At 41.4% G+C, this 19,642-nt stretch overlaps 1 protein-coding gene across 1 annotated transcript in view; it reads left to right on the top strand.

The window, feature by feature from the left end:
• The first annotated feature begins 2,285 nt into the window (after nt 1-2,285).
• Nucleotides 2,286-19,642, top strand: part of LOC143116936 (NACHT, LRR and PYD domains-containing protein 3-like) — a 63,019-nt gene continuing 45,662 nt past the window's right edge. Inside the window, exons 1-6 of the mRNA XM_076278334.1 lie at nt 2,286-2,423; nt 3,234-3,415; nt 12,221-12,360; nt 14,812-14,925; nt 16,327-16,433; nt 19,070-19,216. Of these exons, the coding sequence (XP_076134449.1) occupies nt 2,306-2,423; nt 3,234-3,415; nt 12,221-12,360; nt 14,812-14,925; nt 16,327-16,433; nt 19,070-19,216 (808 nt within the window). The 5' untranslated portion in view covers nt 2,286-2,305. The remainder of the gene's footprint in view (nt 2,424-3,233; nt 3,416-12,220; nt 12,361-14,811; nt 14,926-16,326; nt 16,434-19,069; nt 19,217-19,642) is intronic.

Here is a 19,642-nt window from a genome sequence, read left to right as displayed (position 1 = left end):
ATGCATACATCCAAGGGCATAATATATAATCTACAAAACAGAAAAAACAGTCATGCCAAATAATCTGAAACAATATAGTTGCATATAATGTGGTGAAACTCAATAATAATGATGTGAGTACCTGAGTATTCTTGCACCAAGCTGCACAGGCACACCCACATGCCCCACTACAAAATATTCCACTTTTTGTCGACATAGACACAGCCTGGTGCTCCACTGACTTCCACTTTCCTTGCATCCACATATCATCAGCTCCAAGCACCTGGCCTGTACAGGTTCTTTGGTTAAAAGCTGGGGGACAAGCATTCCATCCTTCTTGTGCCAACCACAACTGGTTGGTGAGGGCACCTGTGGATGGGTCACTAGCAGTGTTGTGTGTAACGAGTTACAAAGTAACGAGTTACAGTAACGTAACTACTTTTTCGAATAAAAAGTAGTGTAACGCGTTACTACTGAAAATTTTCATATCGGCGCAACGTTACTTTACCCAGGGACAGATTTGACAGCGACGCTGCTTTTTCAGTTGCACGCTTGCTCAATAGGCACGAGCTACACACGGCAGCCTATGTGACAGAGGATGGTAGCATGAAGTGCAATTATAGCTCCACACGGTATGTGACCAAGGCAGGTGGCAATGAAGAGCAATCATAGCATGCGAGACGCAGCCAACGCTAACTTCTGAGGGATGGAGGTAGCCTATTCACATTACTTCGAACTCGTTGAAACTAAGGGGAGGAATGTGAGTGTTAGTTGTAGCCTAGCCTAGCCTAGCCTAGAAATCTAGACGCACCCTAGTGGCAGCAAATGTGGGTCTGGCTCGTCAGGCTAAGCCTAGCCTACACTGTCGCCTAATTTTGTCTACTGCCGTTAACTCAACTGCCAGCCTATTGATACGATTTGCACTAGCTTTGCACCAAATTTCGGAGGAGCGCCTGTTTAATGAAAGAGTATAAGGCTATAAAATAAGCCCTCATATATTTTGTGTTCACCTATATGCCCAAGATGTATCGAGGCTATGTTATTTGATATTGTTTCATAGGGCTTTAGTGGTGGTGTTGAAGCCTATAAGACCAATGTTTTCTTGTCAAGTGCTCTGTTTGTGGCATTTTTTATAATAAAGAGCACAAAATAAATACCTGTTATGTCCTCCATAGTAGAACTTTATGTAGGCCTACACATTTAGGAACAGATATTGGGTTCTGCCCAAAGTCGAGCAACAAAAGTAACGTAAAAGTAACAAGTAACGTAACAAGTTACTTTCCATAGAGGGTAACTAAGTAAAGTAACGGGTTACTTTTTTGAGAAGTAACGAGTAACGAGCAAACACTACTTTTTAAAAGTAACTTCCCCAACACTGGTCACTAGTGAGTGTTTCCACACCTTTGCACCATGAGGTGCAGAGACAAGGCTCCCTGGATTGGTGGTAAAGTATCCACATTGGCTTTCACTTTCCGAAACAGGGCATAGTGAACATCATGGATTGAAGTGATGGTCGTTTTTGGATCATACAGTTTGCAGACAAACTGTTCTGCTGAGGATAGAATAGCTGGACGTGGTAGTTGTGGAGAAGATGAAGGCACAACCCCATGATGCCACAACCAAAGGGTATGAGAGACTCATCATTCAGTGCAGAGACACCAGTTGGTTCACTGGAATAGGAAAAAGGATGGCATGGAAAGTGTTGCAGCAGTGCCCTCCTCTTCTCCACAACTTTGGTGAGGATGAAGTACCAAGTCCAGCTCTTCTCAATTCGTCACTCCCTAACAATTTGGTCTCATTTTTATTTGTTGACTAAAATGGCAGTTATATTTTGTCACAGTCGTCATCATATCTGACTTTTTATTTAGCTTTTATTTAGTTGTCGTCCGTAAAAAAAGATTTGTTGACGAATATTTTCATCATAGTCTTCGTCACCGAAATTAACACAGGTGTGAGATCTGACTGTCAATCACAGTTTGTGCACACACCACAAATCCCCCCTCCCCTTTGCACACGTTACAATATCAGTGAAGTGATGAAAGAGAATCCAAAATCACATTAGTGGATCATACTGTATGCAGTTCGCATGAACATTAGTACATTTGATGTCTGTCAAATTCAGTTATTATTGAGAGCAGTGTGAAGTGAGTTGTAGTATGTCATGCAATGATGGTGTGAATCACTGTGTGTGTCCTCTCTCTCCCTCTCCCTCTCTCTCCCCCCCTCTCTCTCTCACCCCCCCTCTCTCGCTCACCCCCCCCCTCTCTCTCTCCACTCTCTCCCTCTCTCTCTCTCCATAGGTAATTCTACCCCAGTGCTGTGTAACATGTATGGGGCACGTACTGTAGTGATGATGGGAGGGTTCTTGTCAGTACTAGGTTTCACACTGGCCTCGCAAGCCACTGTACTGAAGCTTCTGTTCCTTACTGTGTGCCTCATCTCAGGTAAACGCACACAATACATTCATATTTGCATTTAGCAGACACCTTTATCCAGAGTGACTTACGTATGTCATTTAAATTACAATGCCCATTGTCCGTGGAGCAACTTGGGGCCTTGCTCTAGGACACAATGGTGGAAGCCGGGAAATGAACAACAACTTGATAGCTAATCCCAGCACCTTAACCACTACACTACCACCGCTGTGCATGCACACACGCACGCACGCATACACTCATACGACAACATTTTGCTAAATGCATACAGATATAATGACTCCCTCAATCATTCATTCTTTTGAACTGTCTTACTCTGTCTCTCCCTCCATATCTCTCTCTCCTTCTTACTGCCTTCCTCTCTCTCTCCCTCTCCCCCTCTCTATCTCTCTCCTCTCTCTCCCTCTCTCTACCTCTCTCTCCCTCTATCTCTCTCTCTGTCTATTCACCCACCTTCTTTTCAGGCTGGGCCTTCATCTTCACACCCACCAAGTCGGCGGTGAAAACGATAATACGGTCAATCTTAAAAGTGGTGCTTCTGTCCTAATTATGCTTTTAAATGAAAGTTTTGACTCGGGTACATTCACAAAAAGAAAGAAAGGATGCATTTTGGCGAGAGTTAATCTTTAACCACTTCACTACCACAGACACACACACACGCACACACACACATACAATAATATTTTGCTAAATAATAACTCTCTCTCCCTCCCCTCTGTCTCTCTTTCTGACTGTCTTCCTCTGCCTCTTCCTCTATCTCTCTCTCCCCCTCTATCTCTCCCTCTATCTCTCCCTCTCTCTTTCCCTCTCTCTCTCCAGGCTGGGTCTTCCTCTTCACACCCACGGTGGCGGTGGTGATGCAGTGCTCCACACGTTGGCACCTGCTGGTCCTGGCGCTGGGCTTTACAGGTGTGGTCCTCTCCTTCTTCTCCCTCTCATCACTCGTCCAGCTGCTGGGGGCCCTGCTCATCCTGGCTGGACTCACCAAAGCAATGAACAAGGTAAAGGCTCATTCACACTGACAGCAGAACCGTCTTTGAAGGGGTTTCAGTCGTCTGTCTGACGCCAATATGTAGAATATAGACAAGAGCATATTTTACACTTAAGTTCACAATATTACATCATGTCAGTAAAAGGAGGCAGTGTAAGTTCATTCACTGATGTTTCAGTCATCAGCCTTGCTTACTGTGCACATACTGTGCAGAGAGAAATGATCCAAGATGGCGGCGCGTGCACACGCAGCGACCTCTCTCTGTCCCAACCGAACGGTGTTTTGTTCGTTTAAAAAGTGTTTGTCCGAAAGTTTTACGTGTTCGTCTCGTCTTACTACGTCGTACTACAAGTACAGCAGGCAGGTTCTACTGGATAGTCGTACTACAAGTACAGCAGGCAGGTTCTACTGGATAGTCGTACTACAAGTACAGCAGGCAGGTTCTACTGGATAGTCGTACTACAAGTACAGCAGGCAGTTTCTACTGGACATCTGCAAAAGCAAGTTTTGCAGCGTTCTGGACTTTGCAACAGAGACGCTAAAGGAACTCGGACTACTCCGGCCTGCAACAACACCGGACTCGCCTGCTACTCCTCCCCCGGAAAGAAAGCGTCGGAAGCGGTGTGCGAGGAAGCAGAAGAGGGGCAAGCGCGGAGGCTAGCGGCCAGCCCAACAAAGTGCATTTTACTCCGGATAATTCCTTTAAGGCTCTTTTAAGTCAACTTTAGCATGGGGCTGAAGACTTTTTTATAGGCACTGTATAGTATGTTTGTGTTTTCCCAACAAAGTTTTATGCATTTTCCAAACTACAAAAATGCCGCTCTTTACGGACAATTGTTCATTCTACCAGTGGGTACAACTTAAAATTCATCATTCTGCCAACATAAGATTGTTTGATGAGTTAACAGTGATGTGATTGCCCCAACTACAAAAATATTTTTTCTAACAGTTTTTAGCTCAGTTAATCCATTTCTAGCCAATGGGCCGACGCTTATGTCCGGTTTCCATGGTGCTAAGCGGACGGGAGTCGTAGACTCCCCCTGGACGGGACACCAGATGATGTGTCTTGTCCAAGGGCACGACGTGCAACATCAAGTCATCATCTAGGACTCGAACCAGCGATCTTACAATTGCCAGCCTCCCTTAGACCACTGAGCTACACACTGCATAGTTTTTTTAGCTCAACTTCCAAAAATTATAGTAGCTTTCCTTACTTTCCTTACTAGTAAGTAGAATTCAGTTTTTGTCTTTTGTTGAGATTACTTGCCTAAAATAAGTGTCACTCTAAGAAATAATGTAAAATTACAGTAACATACTGGCAGCAATTTTGCCAGCAATATACTGTATTATTATGACCGCCGCGCAGTGAGGTATAGGTTTAGTCAGATTTTTTTTTTTTTCCTTTTTTTTCTCTTTCTTGTCCAAATTTCCGTCAATGATTCCCGGGACATTGTAAGACCGGGGTACACGGAACTTGGTGGGCATGTAACCCCACATGGATAGCATGGAACCATCGTTTTTCGTTTTGATCTGTAGCCCCCCCGCTGGACTGGACCCCCCGAAAGGAGGGTAGGGCAGACACAGTTTTCTATGAATATCTTGAGAACCGTAGGGTTTAGGAGGACCTTTTTTTTTGTATGTTGATCTCAATGGGCCATGTCAACCCATTCCATAACCACTCATTTCATGTATAGCGCCACCTAGTTAAACACAAAAAAGTAAAAATGAGGTGTTGTAATCGCAGGTACATACGGCACATACGTACACAGGCACATACGCAGGCACACACACAAGCATGCACACACACACACACACACACACACACACACACACACACACACACCCACACACATAAACATAAACATCTACACGCACAGATGCACACAAGAATTTCTCAGAATTATGAACAGGCAAGATGGGGGTGGGGTTGTATAAAATGAATTTTACCAGTGAAATCTATGAACTAATCATGTTTTGGTACTTGTTGTCTAGCAGATACCAGTGAGAATTGAGTGTGGATAATGCAATTTAGCGAGACAGTTAGAATCATATAGGCCTTTCAGCATGATTTATTTTTGTGGAAAAAATGTGCTGGACTGGGCGGCGGTCATATTTTGTACCGCTCTGCGGTACATCTAGTTACAGTACTAATACTGTAAAATATAATTACAGTAAATAGCTGTGAGCTATATGCAGGCAATTGATAAATTGAGACTTAAAATATGTTACTGTTATTAAAATTATTCATTGATTATAGCATATTAAAACACAGCCTACACAGGCATTCAACTATTTTTCTTCCTAACACAATTTTGAGCAAGTCTATTGGGAGTTTGATCTTATCAGATAGACAACAGCAATAGAGTAGCTCCTGAGCAACTAGGCTATAGCAACTTTGAATAATGTAAAGGTGATACCTGTTAAACTCACCTCAACATGACATTTACTGAGGGTAGAAAAATTAAAATACACCCGAAGCTGAAAACCCTTGAGAGGAGGGGACATGAAACTAGCTGTCAGAGCTACATGACTACATGCACAGACTATGTGACAGTATGCACAAAATGAAAGCAGTCATAGAACCACAGCTTTCCTATTTGTGTGTGTGTGTGTAAGAGAGAGAGAGAGAGAGAGAGAGAGAGAGAGAGAAAGAGAGAGTATATCTTATTACTAACTCCTCTAACTTTCAGCTACATGACTACATGCAGAGACTAATGGCTCATTTCCATCAACTGCACGGCTCGGTTAGGTATTTAAATGGTACAACTTCAGATTCCCTTTTTTGCCCTTAAGCATTTTGCCCCCTCCTAGTGGATCAGCCTATGCCACCAACAAATAAAAGTACAAATCTGGATGAGTACTGTATGTGTATTGATAACTGTCTACTACGTGCTCTATGACCAGCAAGGGCATAGGTTTGCATATGGACCATAGGGGCATGTCCCAATACTTTGGGGTGACAAAATTGTCCCTATCAATTCTTTGGCGAAGTCATTCCTATTATTTGTTTTATTGTGAAGTCGTTCATTCCGATGCGTCCTCATAAAGTGTAGCCTACATCTCCAGTACAACCAGTTTATATATGCTGTCATTTGATTGGCTGAAATGTGAAAAGTGTTAAAGCATAGGCCTCTTGTCACTCTTGTTAGTGGCAGACACATACAGTAGGAGGCATGCAGGTGTGTGGACAATGATCTGTCTGCCAGTAGGATACCCCAAGAAAGGATAAAGCTTCAGATCAGTATTCATATTCCCTTTGTACTTTAGTATGCACATGTTGCCCCTTTTAGTGGATCAGCTAGGCCTATACACCAACAAATAGAAGAGATGGTTGTAGTAAAAACAATCTGGATGAGTATGTCTGTTGTGTTGTGTGTATTACGATACGATACGATACGATGTGTTTTTATTCATATCTTGCAATCATAAATATACATCTCATATGTAAACAGGATATAAATTAGGAAAAGGCCCCAAAAAAGCTGCAAGAAGCTGCTTGTCAGCGGGGAAACCTGATACAGAAGAAAAATGCACAGTGTAGACGGGAAAACATAACAAAAACATAAACAAACAAAAATACAGTACACAAACCCCAGGTATCGCCGCAGTATCCAAAAGTATACTGCCGCGCCACCTCCCACCCCCCACCCACCCCAGTAGGGAGACACTAGAAATTACGATTGTCAGAAATCAGACCAGGTGGCCTTAATGTAGTATAGCATGATTGTACATTGGACAGTAGACATAATTAGACAGTAATTGCTATTTAACTTTTTTCTTAAAAAGATAGAACGATTTAGACATCTTTATATCATTTTTCCTGCTTATTCCATAACTGGAATCCCCGGCAAGTGACACTAAAGTTCGTGTTTTTGTGTTTCCTGTTTTTCCCCTTAATAAGAAGTTTCTTTCTGGTATTGTGTCTATGCAGGGGACTGCAGATAGGAACAAGTACACACAGACAAGCATTGGATTGGTTTATAACAAGATATTCAGGTCGGCAAGCTTTAATACGCCAAACCTCTCAAAAGAGAGGACCAGTATGGTCTCTGAGATGTGACCAGGAGATGGTGCGAATAACTTTCTTTTGAAGTAATTGTAACTTATACAGATAGCTCGGAAAGGTGTTACACCAAATGATATTACAGTAAAGTAAGTGAGGTTCGAATAAAGATCTGTACAGAGTGAGTAGTGCTGAGAGTGGAAGGTAATCTCTTAACTTAAAAAATAGACCAGAGTACATAGATAATTTCTTGGTAAGTTGCTCAATATGACATTTAAAGTTTAGGAATTCATCCATGTGGACCCCCAGGAATTTTGTGTTTTTTACTCTTTTTATTTCATGTCCGTCAATATTTAGGCACAGGCTCTCTATATGTTGTCTATTTTTATTAGATCGGAAAATGATATAATTAGTTTTTTTTACATTCAGAGACAGTTTGTTGCATTTAAGCCATAAGTTCACTTTTTCAATTTCTTTATTAGCAATAGATTGTAATACAAGCGGATCTCTGTGTGATAAGAGCAAGTTTGTGTCATCTGCAAAAAGTACTTTTTTGAAAATATTAGACGAGTGAACAAAATCGTTCATATAGATAATATAGAGTAAAGGCCCCAAAATTGAACCCTGGGGGACCCCATGGTTTATGTTATTTTTACTGGATTCTTTACCATTTATATGTACATATTGTTTTCTCTCATAAAGATAGTTTCTAAACCAATCCAATGCAACACCTCTAATACCATAAAAAGACAATTTCTGAAGCAGAATTTCATGATCAATGGTGTCAAAGGCTTTTGACAGGTCTAAGAAAATGCCAACAGAGAGATCACCATTTTCAATAGCATCATATACCTTTTCAGTTAGATCAAGAACCGCCATACATGTAGTTCTTTTTTTCCTAAAGCCATATTGAGAAGAGTCAAGAATATTAAATTTGTCTACATACTTAATTAGTCTAGCGTATACAATTTTTTCGAATACTTTAGAAAGGGAAGGTAAGATTGAAATGGGTCTGTAATTGTTTACATCGTTTTTATCACCAGACTTGTAGACCGGAACAATTTTTGCTCTCTTGGCCATTTTTGGGACAGACCCCGTTGATAAAGACAGATTGATGCAATGGGCCAACGGATCAGCAATTTCATTAGCAATGGCTTTTAGGATAATACTGCAGATATTGTCGGTTCCTGATGACTGAGATCTTTTCATGCTCCTGATAGTTTCAGATACTTCTATACAATTAGTTGGCATAAAGTAAAAAGAGTTCTGTTTACCAACTTGTAAAAACTGGCTAAAAGAGGTATTCAAAGGTTGAACTATGTTCTGGGCGAGATTTTTCCCAATAGAGACAAAATGGGAGTTTAGAACATTTGTAAGGTCTGCATCACCTGCCGCCACGTTTCTCTCACGGTTCGATTCATCAGGTAACACTCTTTGGGCCCCTCCCAAGAACGTTGTTTAGCACCTGCCACGTTTTTTTGGCATTGCCCTGTGATTTAGTCAGGAGTTCTGTGAAATGTTTTCTTTTGGCCTTTCTAATCATTTGTGTAAGTTTGTTTCTAAATTGTGTACATTTTATTTTATTTTCATGTAATGGATTATTAATGTAACGCTTATATAGATTGTTTTTATAAGAAATAGATTTTTTGATGTCCCTCGTGATCCACGCATTTTTATTTGTGGTGCCCTTTGCAACAACTTTCTCGGGGATGGTGATCGTCCTCATAAAGTGTAGCCTACATCTCCAGTACAACCAGTTTATATATGCTGTCATTTGATTGGCTGAAATGTGAAAAGTGTTAAAGCATAGGCCTCTTGTCACGTTAGTGGCAGACACATACAGTAGGAGGCATGCAGGTGTGTGGACAATGATCTGTCTGCCAGTAGGATACCACAAGAAAGGATAAAGCTTCAGATCAGTATTGATATTCCCTTTGTACTTTAGTATGCACATGTTGCCCCTTTTAGTGGATCAGCTAGGCCTATACACCAACAAATAGAAGAGATGGTTGTAGTAAAAACAATCTGGATGAGTATGTCTGTTGTGTTGTGTGTATTGTGTTGCGTATGTTAGGGACCTAGGGTTAGGGTCAAGGGTCAACCCTGGAGCAGACAATGGGGCTTATATGCTACCTACCCTTGGCCTCTGACCCCATGGGCCTGGCCTGGGATGACCCGCGCACTTAATCCAGACCAAGCCATGCACTAGACCAGGGGTTCCCAAAGTGGGGGTCGCGGGACGGCGAGGGGTGGGTCGCGAAATGATTTCCATAAATTTGGAAAAAATAAAATTCTGAAAAATATTGACTGGATAAGATCACCATTCACTGTAACCACCGCAAGGCATCTGTCAGCCGGCATGGAGGACGCACTGGTTGAGCTGTCATGTGACCGCACTTTAAAGACAGATTTTAATTCCAAGACGCTTGCTGAGTTCTGGATTTCAGTCGAGAGGGAATATCCACAGCTATTCAAGGCCGCGATGGACGTACTGACGCCGTTCTTTGCACTGACATATATTAAAAACAAATACAGATCGCGTCTAAATGTGGAGGATGATCTCCGTGTGGCCGGACTTGCTGTGTTCCGCGCATAGCGCGCATCCATCTCATTAGATGGAAGTTAAAGTTAAAATTAAAGTTGTTTAAGCGCTTATGTGTTATGGTTTATATAATGTTGTTTTATTTTAATTGGGCTGTTAATTAATTTGACATTATTCTTTATTATTGATATTCTCCTTAATGTAGTCTTAGTATGTCATTGTTTTTATATTATTGATTGAATTGACATTATTGTTTTATTATTGCCTTTCCCCTTTTTTTCCATTGCTTTTTTATTAGGCTATTGATTGAATTGATATTATTGTGTACTATAACTATTCTCCTTACTATATTTGACCTACATTTTAATCTGTTCCCTGTTCAATTTTAAATATTATTATGTTGTTTTGTATTTATGTGTCGTTTTGGACAAAGGCGTCTGCTAAATCCATAACCATAACCATAACCATAGATGAGATTAACGCTGAAACGTAGTTGCCAAAATGTAAATTTGCGCAGCAACAATGTACATATGTTTACAACAGTTTGTGGATATTACCCTGACTGAGATATTCTTCTGTTAAAGCAACACCAAAGAGTTTTTTGTACATTAAAATATTGTTTCCAAAATCATCAACTCGTAACAGGGTGAACGGCACTTCTGCATTCTCTTCGCGATCCTCTATCGGCTATAACCGCACTATGCAAGTTTGCCAGATCGGGTGGCGGATCTGTAGTTCGATGGAATGAGACATAAGAAACTACAAATTTGACTTGCTTCTGATGTCGCAATACATTATACTTTCATAAAATCATGCAACGTACTCTACCTTGTCTGTAGACATCGTTATTTCCAAAGCCAGTGCTGGATAAACAAGCGTGCGTGCGACAGGAAAAGTGCTTTGGTGTTGCTTTAAAATGGAAATTAAAGTAATGTTTCAAAGTTAAGTTTGCACATGACAGCAATAATGTGCACTCATGGATATTATTTTTTGACTAAGGTATTCTGCTTTTATCATATAGTAAAGTTCTATATGTAAAATCATAACTGGCTGCTCTGTTCTTTTGTGTTGTCGTTAAGCCCGTGTTTGGATAAGCCTAGTGCGTATGGCCGGTGCGCACATTTTATTTTATTTTTTGAGTCACATCCAGGGATAGTGGGGGTCGCCAGTCTCTGGCACGGTTATTTTGGGGGTCACGGGTTGAAAAGTTTGGGAACCCCTGCACTAGACTACAGTGGCCAAAGATCTTAATCTGTACTGATGAATTGACTTCAGCCAATATAGGCCTACACCCTAACATTTCTATTCAATATGTGTCTGCAGACATCCCAACCTGCAAAAAGTCATTTCAGGGAGGTATCACAAAGCCCCCCTGCAAAAAAATGTTAGCCTACTTAGATACTGAAATACAGACTAAAATATGTTTGTATAATAATGCCTTGTCAGTACACCAAATAAGGAAAGCCTAGATAGAAATTGTGAAAATAAAATATGTAGATTTTGGTAGTTTGGTCTTTTCATGTAGCTTTGGCAAATAGCCATTCAATCATTTAACCCTCCATGGGCAATGCTAAAGTCACTGTTACAAACAGTGCAGCGTTCAAGACTAGGCCTATCATTATTTTTGACTCTTATGAGACAAGGGTAGCCTACACTTTGAAATGGCTGTTACATTTTCCTTTTTTTGGGGCACTGACTCTGCCATGACGCTCCTCTTCCTTGATACACTGACCTGAAAGCCTGCCACTGAAAACTGATTGGTTGATATAGCGAAACCAATCAGTTTTCAGTGGCAGTTTTCAGGCCAATCAAGATGCTCTCTGTCTTGGATGCGCTCAGGCACACACGCACCACCCATCTCTATCTCCCCTGTCGTGTGCGGGCTAAACTCAGATGCATATGTGATTTGAAGACATCAGTTTAAACACACTGCCTTGATCCCATTAAGGGGCTTCTGAGTCGGCTACATCATAACTCCCTCATCAAAGTCCAGAGCCTATAAGGGTCTATATGTCCTGGACAAATCAGCCCACTATTTCATATGCTGTGGCTTCTGTTAGGACATCTTCAACTGTCTTTACAAGTTTGTTTATATTTGTGTTTGCATTTTTCTGTTGTTGAGCTTCTTTCATCATTTTATATTTTTTCTGTTTCTTCATCTTGTCGGAGTGCTAAAAAAAGATAGCGGTTTATGTTTAGCTATAATCTATAGTATGCTGTGACACATGACACAAGACCTAAAGCTGCATTTGTCTCATGTACATTCCCAGAGAGACTCTCCCACTGCTGCTAGGATGAGTGTCTCTCAGGAGAGAGAGGAGGCTGCAGGTCACAGTGAGACACTCAGACCAGAGTCTGCAGGACACAGCTGTGTGCAACAAAGCAGCAAACCAACACACTCTGATGGAGGGTAAGTGAATCCACAGATACAGTACACATCATACCTGTCCCCACACACTCTGATGGAGGGTAAGTTAATCCACAGATACAGTGCACATCATACCTGTCCCCACACACTCTGATGGAGGGTAAGTGAATCCACAGATACAGTGCACATCATACCTGTCCCCACACACCCTGATGGAGGGTAAATTAATCCACGGATACAGTACACATCATACCTGCCCCCACACACTCTGATGGAGGGTAAGTTAATCCACAGATACAGTATACATCATACCTGTCCCCACACACTCTGATGGAGGGTAAGTTACTCCACAGATACAGTATACATCATACCTGTCCCCACACACTCTGATGGAGGGTAAGTTACTCCACAGATACAGTATACATCATACCTGTCCCCACACACTCTGATGGAGGGTAAGTTAATCCACAGATACAGTATGCATCATACCTGTCCCCACACACTCTGATGGAGGGTAAGTTAATCCACAGATACAGTACACATCATACCTGTCCCCACACACTCTGATGGAGGGTAAGTTAATCCACAGATACAGTACACATCATACCTGTCCCAACACCCCTCTGTTCTTCTCTGGTGCCGATTTGTACCTCATTTTCTAAAAGAAAAAAAAAGATTTGGTTCCTTGTCTGTGTTGTCAATAATCTTCCTTAACTGTTCAAATGAATCCAGATGTTCATGGGAGCAGCAGGTAAAATAGAATGCAATAGCAATAGTGGCCATTAGACTGATATTATTACTCGGCTCTTTATAATGCTGAAGAATGATGCTCCATTCACTTGAATGGGCCTTCCCAAAGTTCGGTGTTCTGATATTTCTCGATAACAGACTGTTGCTAAGTATAACAGGCTAGGCTAAAGAGTCATATTGTGGGGAGTTTATTTTTTCGTTTTGGCAAGTAGCCGTGTAATGAGCAGGATAATGTATAGAACGCCGGTCATTATCGGGAAATAGGTCCCTTCAGGGCGGAACAAGTCCGGTTTCGCCCTGTCAGGACCTATTTCCAGATAATGACCGGCGTAGGTAGTGGCTGTCATCTGTAGGCACCATCTGTAGGCACCATTTATAGGTACCATCTATAGGGAAATAGCCTGATCGGCAGACAGTCTGATCTTCTCCTCTAGAATTCTCAACGTGCCCCTTGTTTTAGTGTTTCCGTTTACTTTGAGAAGTTCACCAGGTTTGCAGTGCAGTGTTTCCCACAGAATTTAATTGTATTTGTGGTGGTAGGTGATGGTGGTGGTGGTGGTGGTGGGGGGGGCGGGGGGGGCGGTCGGGGTCAATAAAATGAATAGCCTATTGTTATACTTGCCTTGCACGACAAGTCGATATTGACAAGTAGCTGTAACGTTATAGTGTGCTAACCTCGACAACCCAACAGTATTCTATTCTAAAGGATTTCATCCCATTTCAATAGTACAACATAGAAAGTCATTGTGTGGTGATCAATTTTGATATTGTGATGGGCTGCCACAAATTAGTCAATGTATAGGAAACACTGCATTGTCTGAAAAACACTCAAAACTAATACATTTCTATAGCTATTCTCCACTTGGGGATGGTGTTTTGGTGGTTGAAATGTTCACGCCATCCCAAAATGGATCACTTGGTCATCATGGATGCTGATTATGGATCACTCTTCTCCAAACATGCACAACTCAGCTTAACCTTTTATAAGGACACATCTGGACACAGATTTTAGCTTTCACTGGACATTCACAGGGACAGATTGCTAAAAAGGTCTGAGGGTGCTGTGGCGCAGCAGGCTAGTGCCCGAGTGCCCACGGGGACCCAGGTTTGAATCTGACCTGCGGTCATTTCCCGATCCCACCCCATCTCTCTCTCCAACTTGCTTCCTGTCACTCTCTACTGTCCTGTCCAAAAGTGCAGTCTAGAATCATTGTGGAGACATGGAGAGGCTTGGTAGGTGTTATAAGAACCATTTGAGAGCTGTGATGTTCAAATAAAGATGTTTCCATTGATTATTTAAAAAGGGTATGAATAATTTTGGACACACCATTTTTTATAAAAATGTTAAAAAAGATGAAAATGCTTCTTTTTTTGATTCCATGTTCTATCATATTGTCTTACAACCTTTTGACATGTGGTAGTGTCATTTTCAGTCAGAACAAACATATTGATAAAGAGAAAATTAACATTGAATCAATATTTGCCAGGGGTATGAATAATTTAGTTCTTAACTGTATATGTTATAGAAAACAATGAGATATGCTAGTAGCAATACACTGTAGTGTGTGTGTGTGTGTGTGAGCCAGAGAGAGAGAAAGAGATTAAAAAGGATCATGTATTGTTGTAATACAGAGAGAGAAATGGAGCATGTATTGTTGTAATATCACTGTAAGTGTGAGCAAATCACTCTGCAGAGGAATGAGTTGATGTTAATCCGTTTCTTGTGTCTCTTTATGTAACCAGCCCACAGACACACAGACCTCCATCTCCAGTGCCCAGCTGTGTGTCCATGAAGAGTGATCAGTCCATGGGCCGTATGCCCGACTTCAGCAGTGAACCAGTTCCATCAGGTCTAATGTGAGTAGTCATCAGTCTGTTGACGTGTCAGTCACATAAACATTTTTACTCTCTCTCTCTCTCACACACACACACACACAGACAACAGGAAATTGGATGGATGAGATGGAAAGGACTAACCTTTCCTAAATGGGGACCACCATGTAGAGATGTATATGTTATAGAAAGCAATGGGATATGGCCCCAGCAGTGGCACAACTGGCTGGGGCACCTGCACCGTACGCCGGCGACCCGGGTTCGATTCCCACCCCGTGGTCCTTTCCGGATCCCACCCCGACTCTCTCTCCCACTCACTTCCTGTCAATCTTCACTATCCTATCTGATTAAAGGCATAAAAGCCCAAAAAATATATACTTTAAAAATTTTGATATTGTGATGGGCTGCCACAAATTAGTCAATGTATAGGAAACACTGCATTGTCTGAAAAACACTCAAAACTAATACATTTCTATAGCTATTCTCCACTTTGGGGATGGTGTTTTGGTGGTTGAAATGTTCACGCCATCCCAAAATGGATCACTTGGTCATCATGGATGCTGATCATGGATCACTCTTCTCCAAACATGCACAACTCAGCTTAACCTTTTATAAGGACACATCTGGACACAGATTTTAGCTTTCACTGGACATTCACAGGGACAGATTGCTAAAAAGGTCTGAGGGTGCTGTGGCGCAGCAGGCTACAGCGCCCGTACCATATACGGGTCCGAGTGCCCATGGGGACCCAGGTTTGAATCCGACCTGCGGTCATTTCCCGATCCCACCCCATCTCTCTCTCCCACTTACTTCCTGTCACTCTCTACTGTCCTGTCCAAAAGTGCAGTCTAGAATCATTGTGGAGACATGGAGAGGCTTGGTAAGTGTTATAAGAACCATTTGAGAGCTGTGAATGCAAATAAATATGTTTCCATTGATTATTTAAAAAGGGTATGAATAATTTTGGACACACCGTTTTTTATAAAAATGTTAAAAAAGATTAAAAAAAATGCTTCTTTTTTTGATTCCATGTTCTATCATATTGTTTTACAACCTTTTGACATGTGGTAGTGTAATTTTCAGTCAGAACAAACATATTGATAAAGAGAAAATTAACATTGAATCAATATTTGCCAGGGGTATGAATAATTTAGTTCTTAACTGTATATGTTATAGAAAACAATGAGATATGCTAGTAGGAATACACTGTAGTGTGTGTGTGTGTGTGTGTGTGTGTGTGTGTGTGTGTGTGTGTGTGTGTGTGAACCAGAGAGAGAGAAAGAGATTAAAATGGAGCATGTATTGTTGTAATACAGAGAGAGAAATGGAGCATGTATTGTTGTAATATCACTGTAAGGGTGAGCAAATCACTCTGCAGAGGAATGAGTTGATGTTAATCCGTTTCTTGTCTCTTTATATAACCAGCCCACAGACACACAGACCTCCATCTCTAGTGCCCAGCTGTGTGTCCATGAAGAGTGATCAGTCCATAGATGTTATGCCCAACTTCAGCAGTGAACCAGTTCCATCAGGTCTAATGTGAGTAGTCATCAGTCTGTGGACGTGTCAGTCACATAAAAAAATTTACTCTCTCTCTCTCTCTCTCTCTCTCTCACACACACACACACACACACACACCAGGAAATTGGATGGATGAGATGGAAAGGACTAACCTTTCCTAAATGCAGGCATGCAAACTCCTCACCTTTCGGCGAAATTCGCCGTTTTGAATCCAAAATGACTGACTTACGTGGTTTGTGCAGAACCGATGAGAAAATATTTTTTTTTGGGGGGGGGTCAACGTGAGCTGTTTACTATTGTGCAGATGCAAACACATCTTGGTGTTGCCAGAGCGCCATTAAAAAATTCAGCAACGAATGTTAGGCTATGTGCGTTTACTAAACATCAGTGGAAGCTTGTTGCTGCAGAGGCAACGTGAACAGAACGCTCGCGCAGGTATAGCCTCCTTTTGTGAGCGCAGATAGGCCTAGATGCGTCTGAAATGTCAGCTGGAATGTGAGCACGGCGAGGAGAGGTGCCTAGAGATGTCACAGGTGGGCTAGTTGAAACTTTCAACTTCTGTTAGCAAAAGACGTTGAGATTAGTGTAGCAACGTAGCATTGGCGGTTTTGTTTTAATGTTGTTAAAGTTAGCGATATGAGACAGAAATATAGACACAACGAGTTAATTTGATGAATAGGTTACGTGCTGTATTTGGTCTAGATCGGCAAAATGTGAAGCAAATACACAGACCTTATCAGTATAGCAAAGGCTAATGTGAATAACCTAAAGAGTTAAATGTCTCCTAAACTGGGCTGTGCAAAACGTTTTAAACTCTTTAATTATTCACATTCAACTCTTTAATTATTCACATTAGCCTTTGCTATACTGATCTTGCTCAGAGACAAAATCAGTGCTGATTGACATGTCTTAAGAAACGTTCAGTGACCTGATCTGAAGTAGCCTGTGCCTATAGGGTAGGCTACAGTTTAACATGTAGTGTAAACACTATTCACACAACACAACTTTATTGGTTGGTTAAACAAACTAACTAGCACAATGCCACAATCTGTAAGTAATAGGCTGCAGGATAACACTTGTTATGAAACAGTGTGCCCTCCACAACACACCCACCCCCCTCTCTCCCAACATTATAAATCAATTGCACCATATTGCTATGTAGCATAGTAATGTTATACACCATTTGAAAGCTTGGACGCTTGGGAATCCATATATGACAACCTTTTTCATGTACAATCTGTATAGTGCTCTACATTGTCAGATTAATCTTACTATGTCTCAATTAAATTGTATCAAATTGCCCTCCTCCCCCTCCGGTGCTTCCCTACCTTCTAGCTGCAGTGTGTATCCTTATCGATAGATGCAGCAAATCGGGTATTGAAGTAGTCACAGGAATCCATATTTTTATCCATTGTTTTATCCAATATTTGTTGTGCAGATGTATAATCCATCTTATCCACACCCATTGAACCAACAAAGAAAATGCAAAGACATTTCTGTAATTATTCCATAGTGTAGTCATTCCATCAGAACCTCTGACAAACAATCCAAATAGTCCAGAAACCATACAGTTTGGGTAACCAAAAGTCCTATGGGGAGTTTCCATTGGGCATTTTACAAAACACATGAGCATATCTTTGCAAATAATGGTCTAAATGACTCATTTTTCATTTTATTTTGATCTACTTTTGCACACGGCTTCTCAAGACCTGGTCTAGACATAAAAATGCCCATTCCATAGGAAGTTAAAACATTAAAAACATTATATTTTATATAATGTTAGTCTGAAATAGTGTGTGTCTCAAGCAAGTTTCACCTGGTTTGGTTCAACAAATATTCAAACTTATCATCTTTATTCTAATACTATGCCTACTATGTCTTCATGTCCAATAGGCCTGAAATCTTCAGAAATGTCTGAACTTCAGGCACAGAGAAAAAAGAAAGAAAGAAAACTCATGTAGATTGCTTAGGAGGAGAGGAGGGCCATGCTGAAGCATGCTGCCAAACAGTGCAACGGGCCCCTCACACTTAAGGAGAAATAGGAGAAGAAGACACTTTTTTATATTCACTTATTTTTATCATACATATTATATTTTTGGCCACAACAAATTTTTTAGTGATTTTATAGTTTGTTTTCTTTGTAAATCTCTGGTTTTGGGCCATTTCATACTCCGTGGAAGCTATGCACTATTGTCACTTCGCGTGCCCTTCTTACCTTTTTCACCCCTGACCAGTTTGCATGCCTGTAAATGGTGACCACCATGTAGAGATGTATTATAGAAAGCAATGGGATATGGCCCCAGCAGTGGCACAACTGGCTGGGGCACCTGCACCGTACGCCGGTGACCCGGGTTCGATTCCTGCCCTATGGTCCTTTCCGGATCCCACCCCGACTCTCTCTCCCACTCACTTCCTGTCAATCTCCACTATCCTATCTGATTAAAGGCATAAAAAGCCCAAAAAATATACTTTAAAAAAAAAGAAAGAAAGCAATGGGATATGCTTGTAGGAATACACTTTATTGTGTGTGTGTGTGTGTGTGTGTAAACCAGATACAGAGAGAGAGAGAGAGAGATATATTAAAATGGAGCATGTATTGTTATAATATTACTGTAAGTGTGAGCAAATCACTCCGCAGAGGAATGAGTTGATGTTAATCTGTTTCTTGTGTCTCTTTATGTAACCAGCCCACAGACACACAGACCTCCATCTCCAGTGCCCAGCTGTGTGTCCATGAAGAGTGACCAGTCCATGTTGGATATGCCCAACTTCAGCAGTGAACCAGTTCCATCAGGTCTAATGTGAGTAGTCATCAGTCTGTTGACATGTCAGTCACATGAAATTCTACTCTCACTCACTCACTCTCTCTCTCTCTCTCTCACTCACTCACTCACTCACACACACACAAACACAAACACACACACACACACACACACACCAGGAAATTGGATGGATGAGATGGAAAGAACTGACCTTTCCTAAATGGTGACCACCATGTAGAGATGTATGTTATAGAAAACAATGGGGTATGCTTGTAGGAATACACTTTAGTGTGTGTGTGTGTGTTTGTGTGTGTGTGTGTGTGAGAGAGAGAAAAAGAGAGATGAGGGTCAGCACAAGAAGCCCCCCATAGCAGCAGAAGAGAAGAGCAAAAAAGAGCCCCCGAGCTGAGAAGCAACTCCTCTTATCATTCACCTGGGCCATCCCCGAATCACAGGAC

Source organism: Alosa pseudoharengus, unplaced genomic scaffold (genome assembly GCF_046254945.1).
Source record: "Alosa pseudoharengus isolate Yale_2024_CS ecotype anadromous, Long Island Sound unplaced genomic scaffold, YU_APseudo_1.1 YU_APseudo_1.1_scf_1, whole genome shotgun sequence".
Lineage (NCBI taxonomy): Eukaryota > Metazoa > Chordata > Actinopteri > Clupeiformes > Clupeidae > Alosa > Alosa pseudoharengus.
This window is presented reverse-complemented; position numbering and strand designations above follow the sequence as displayed.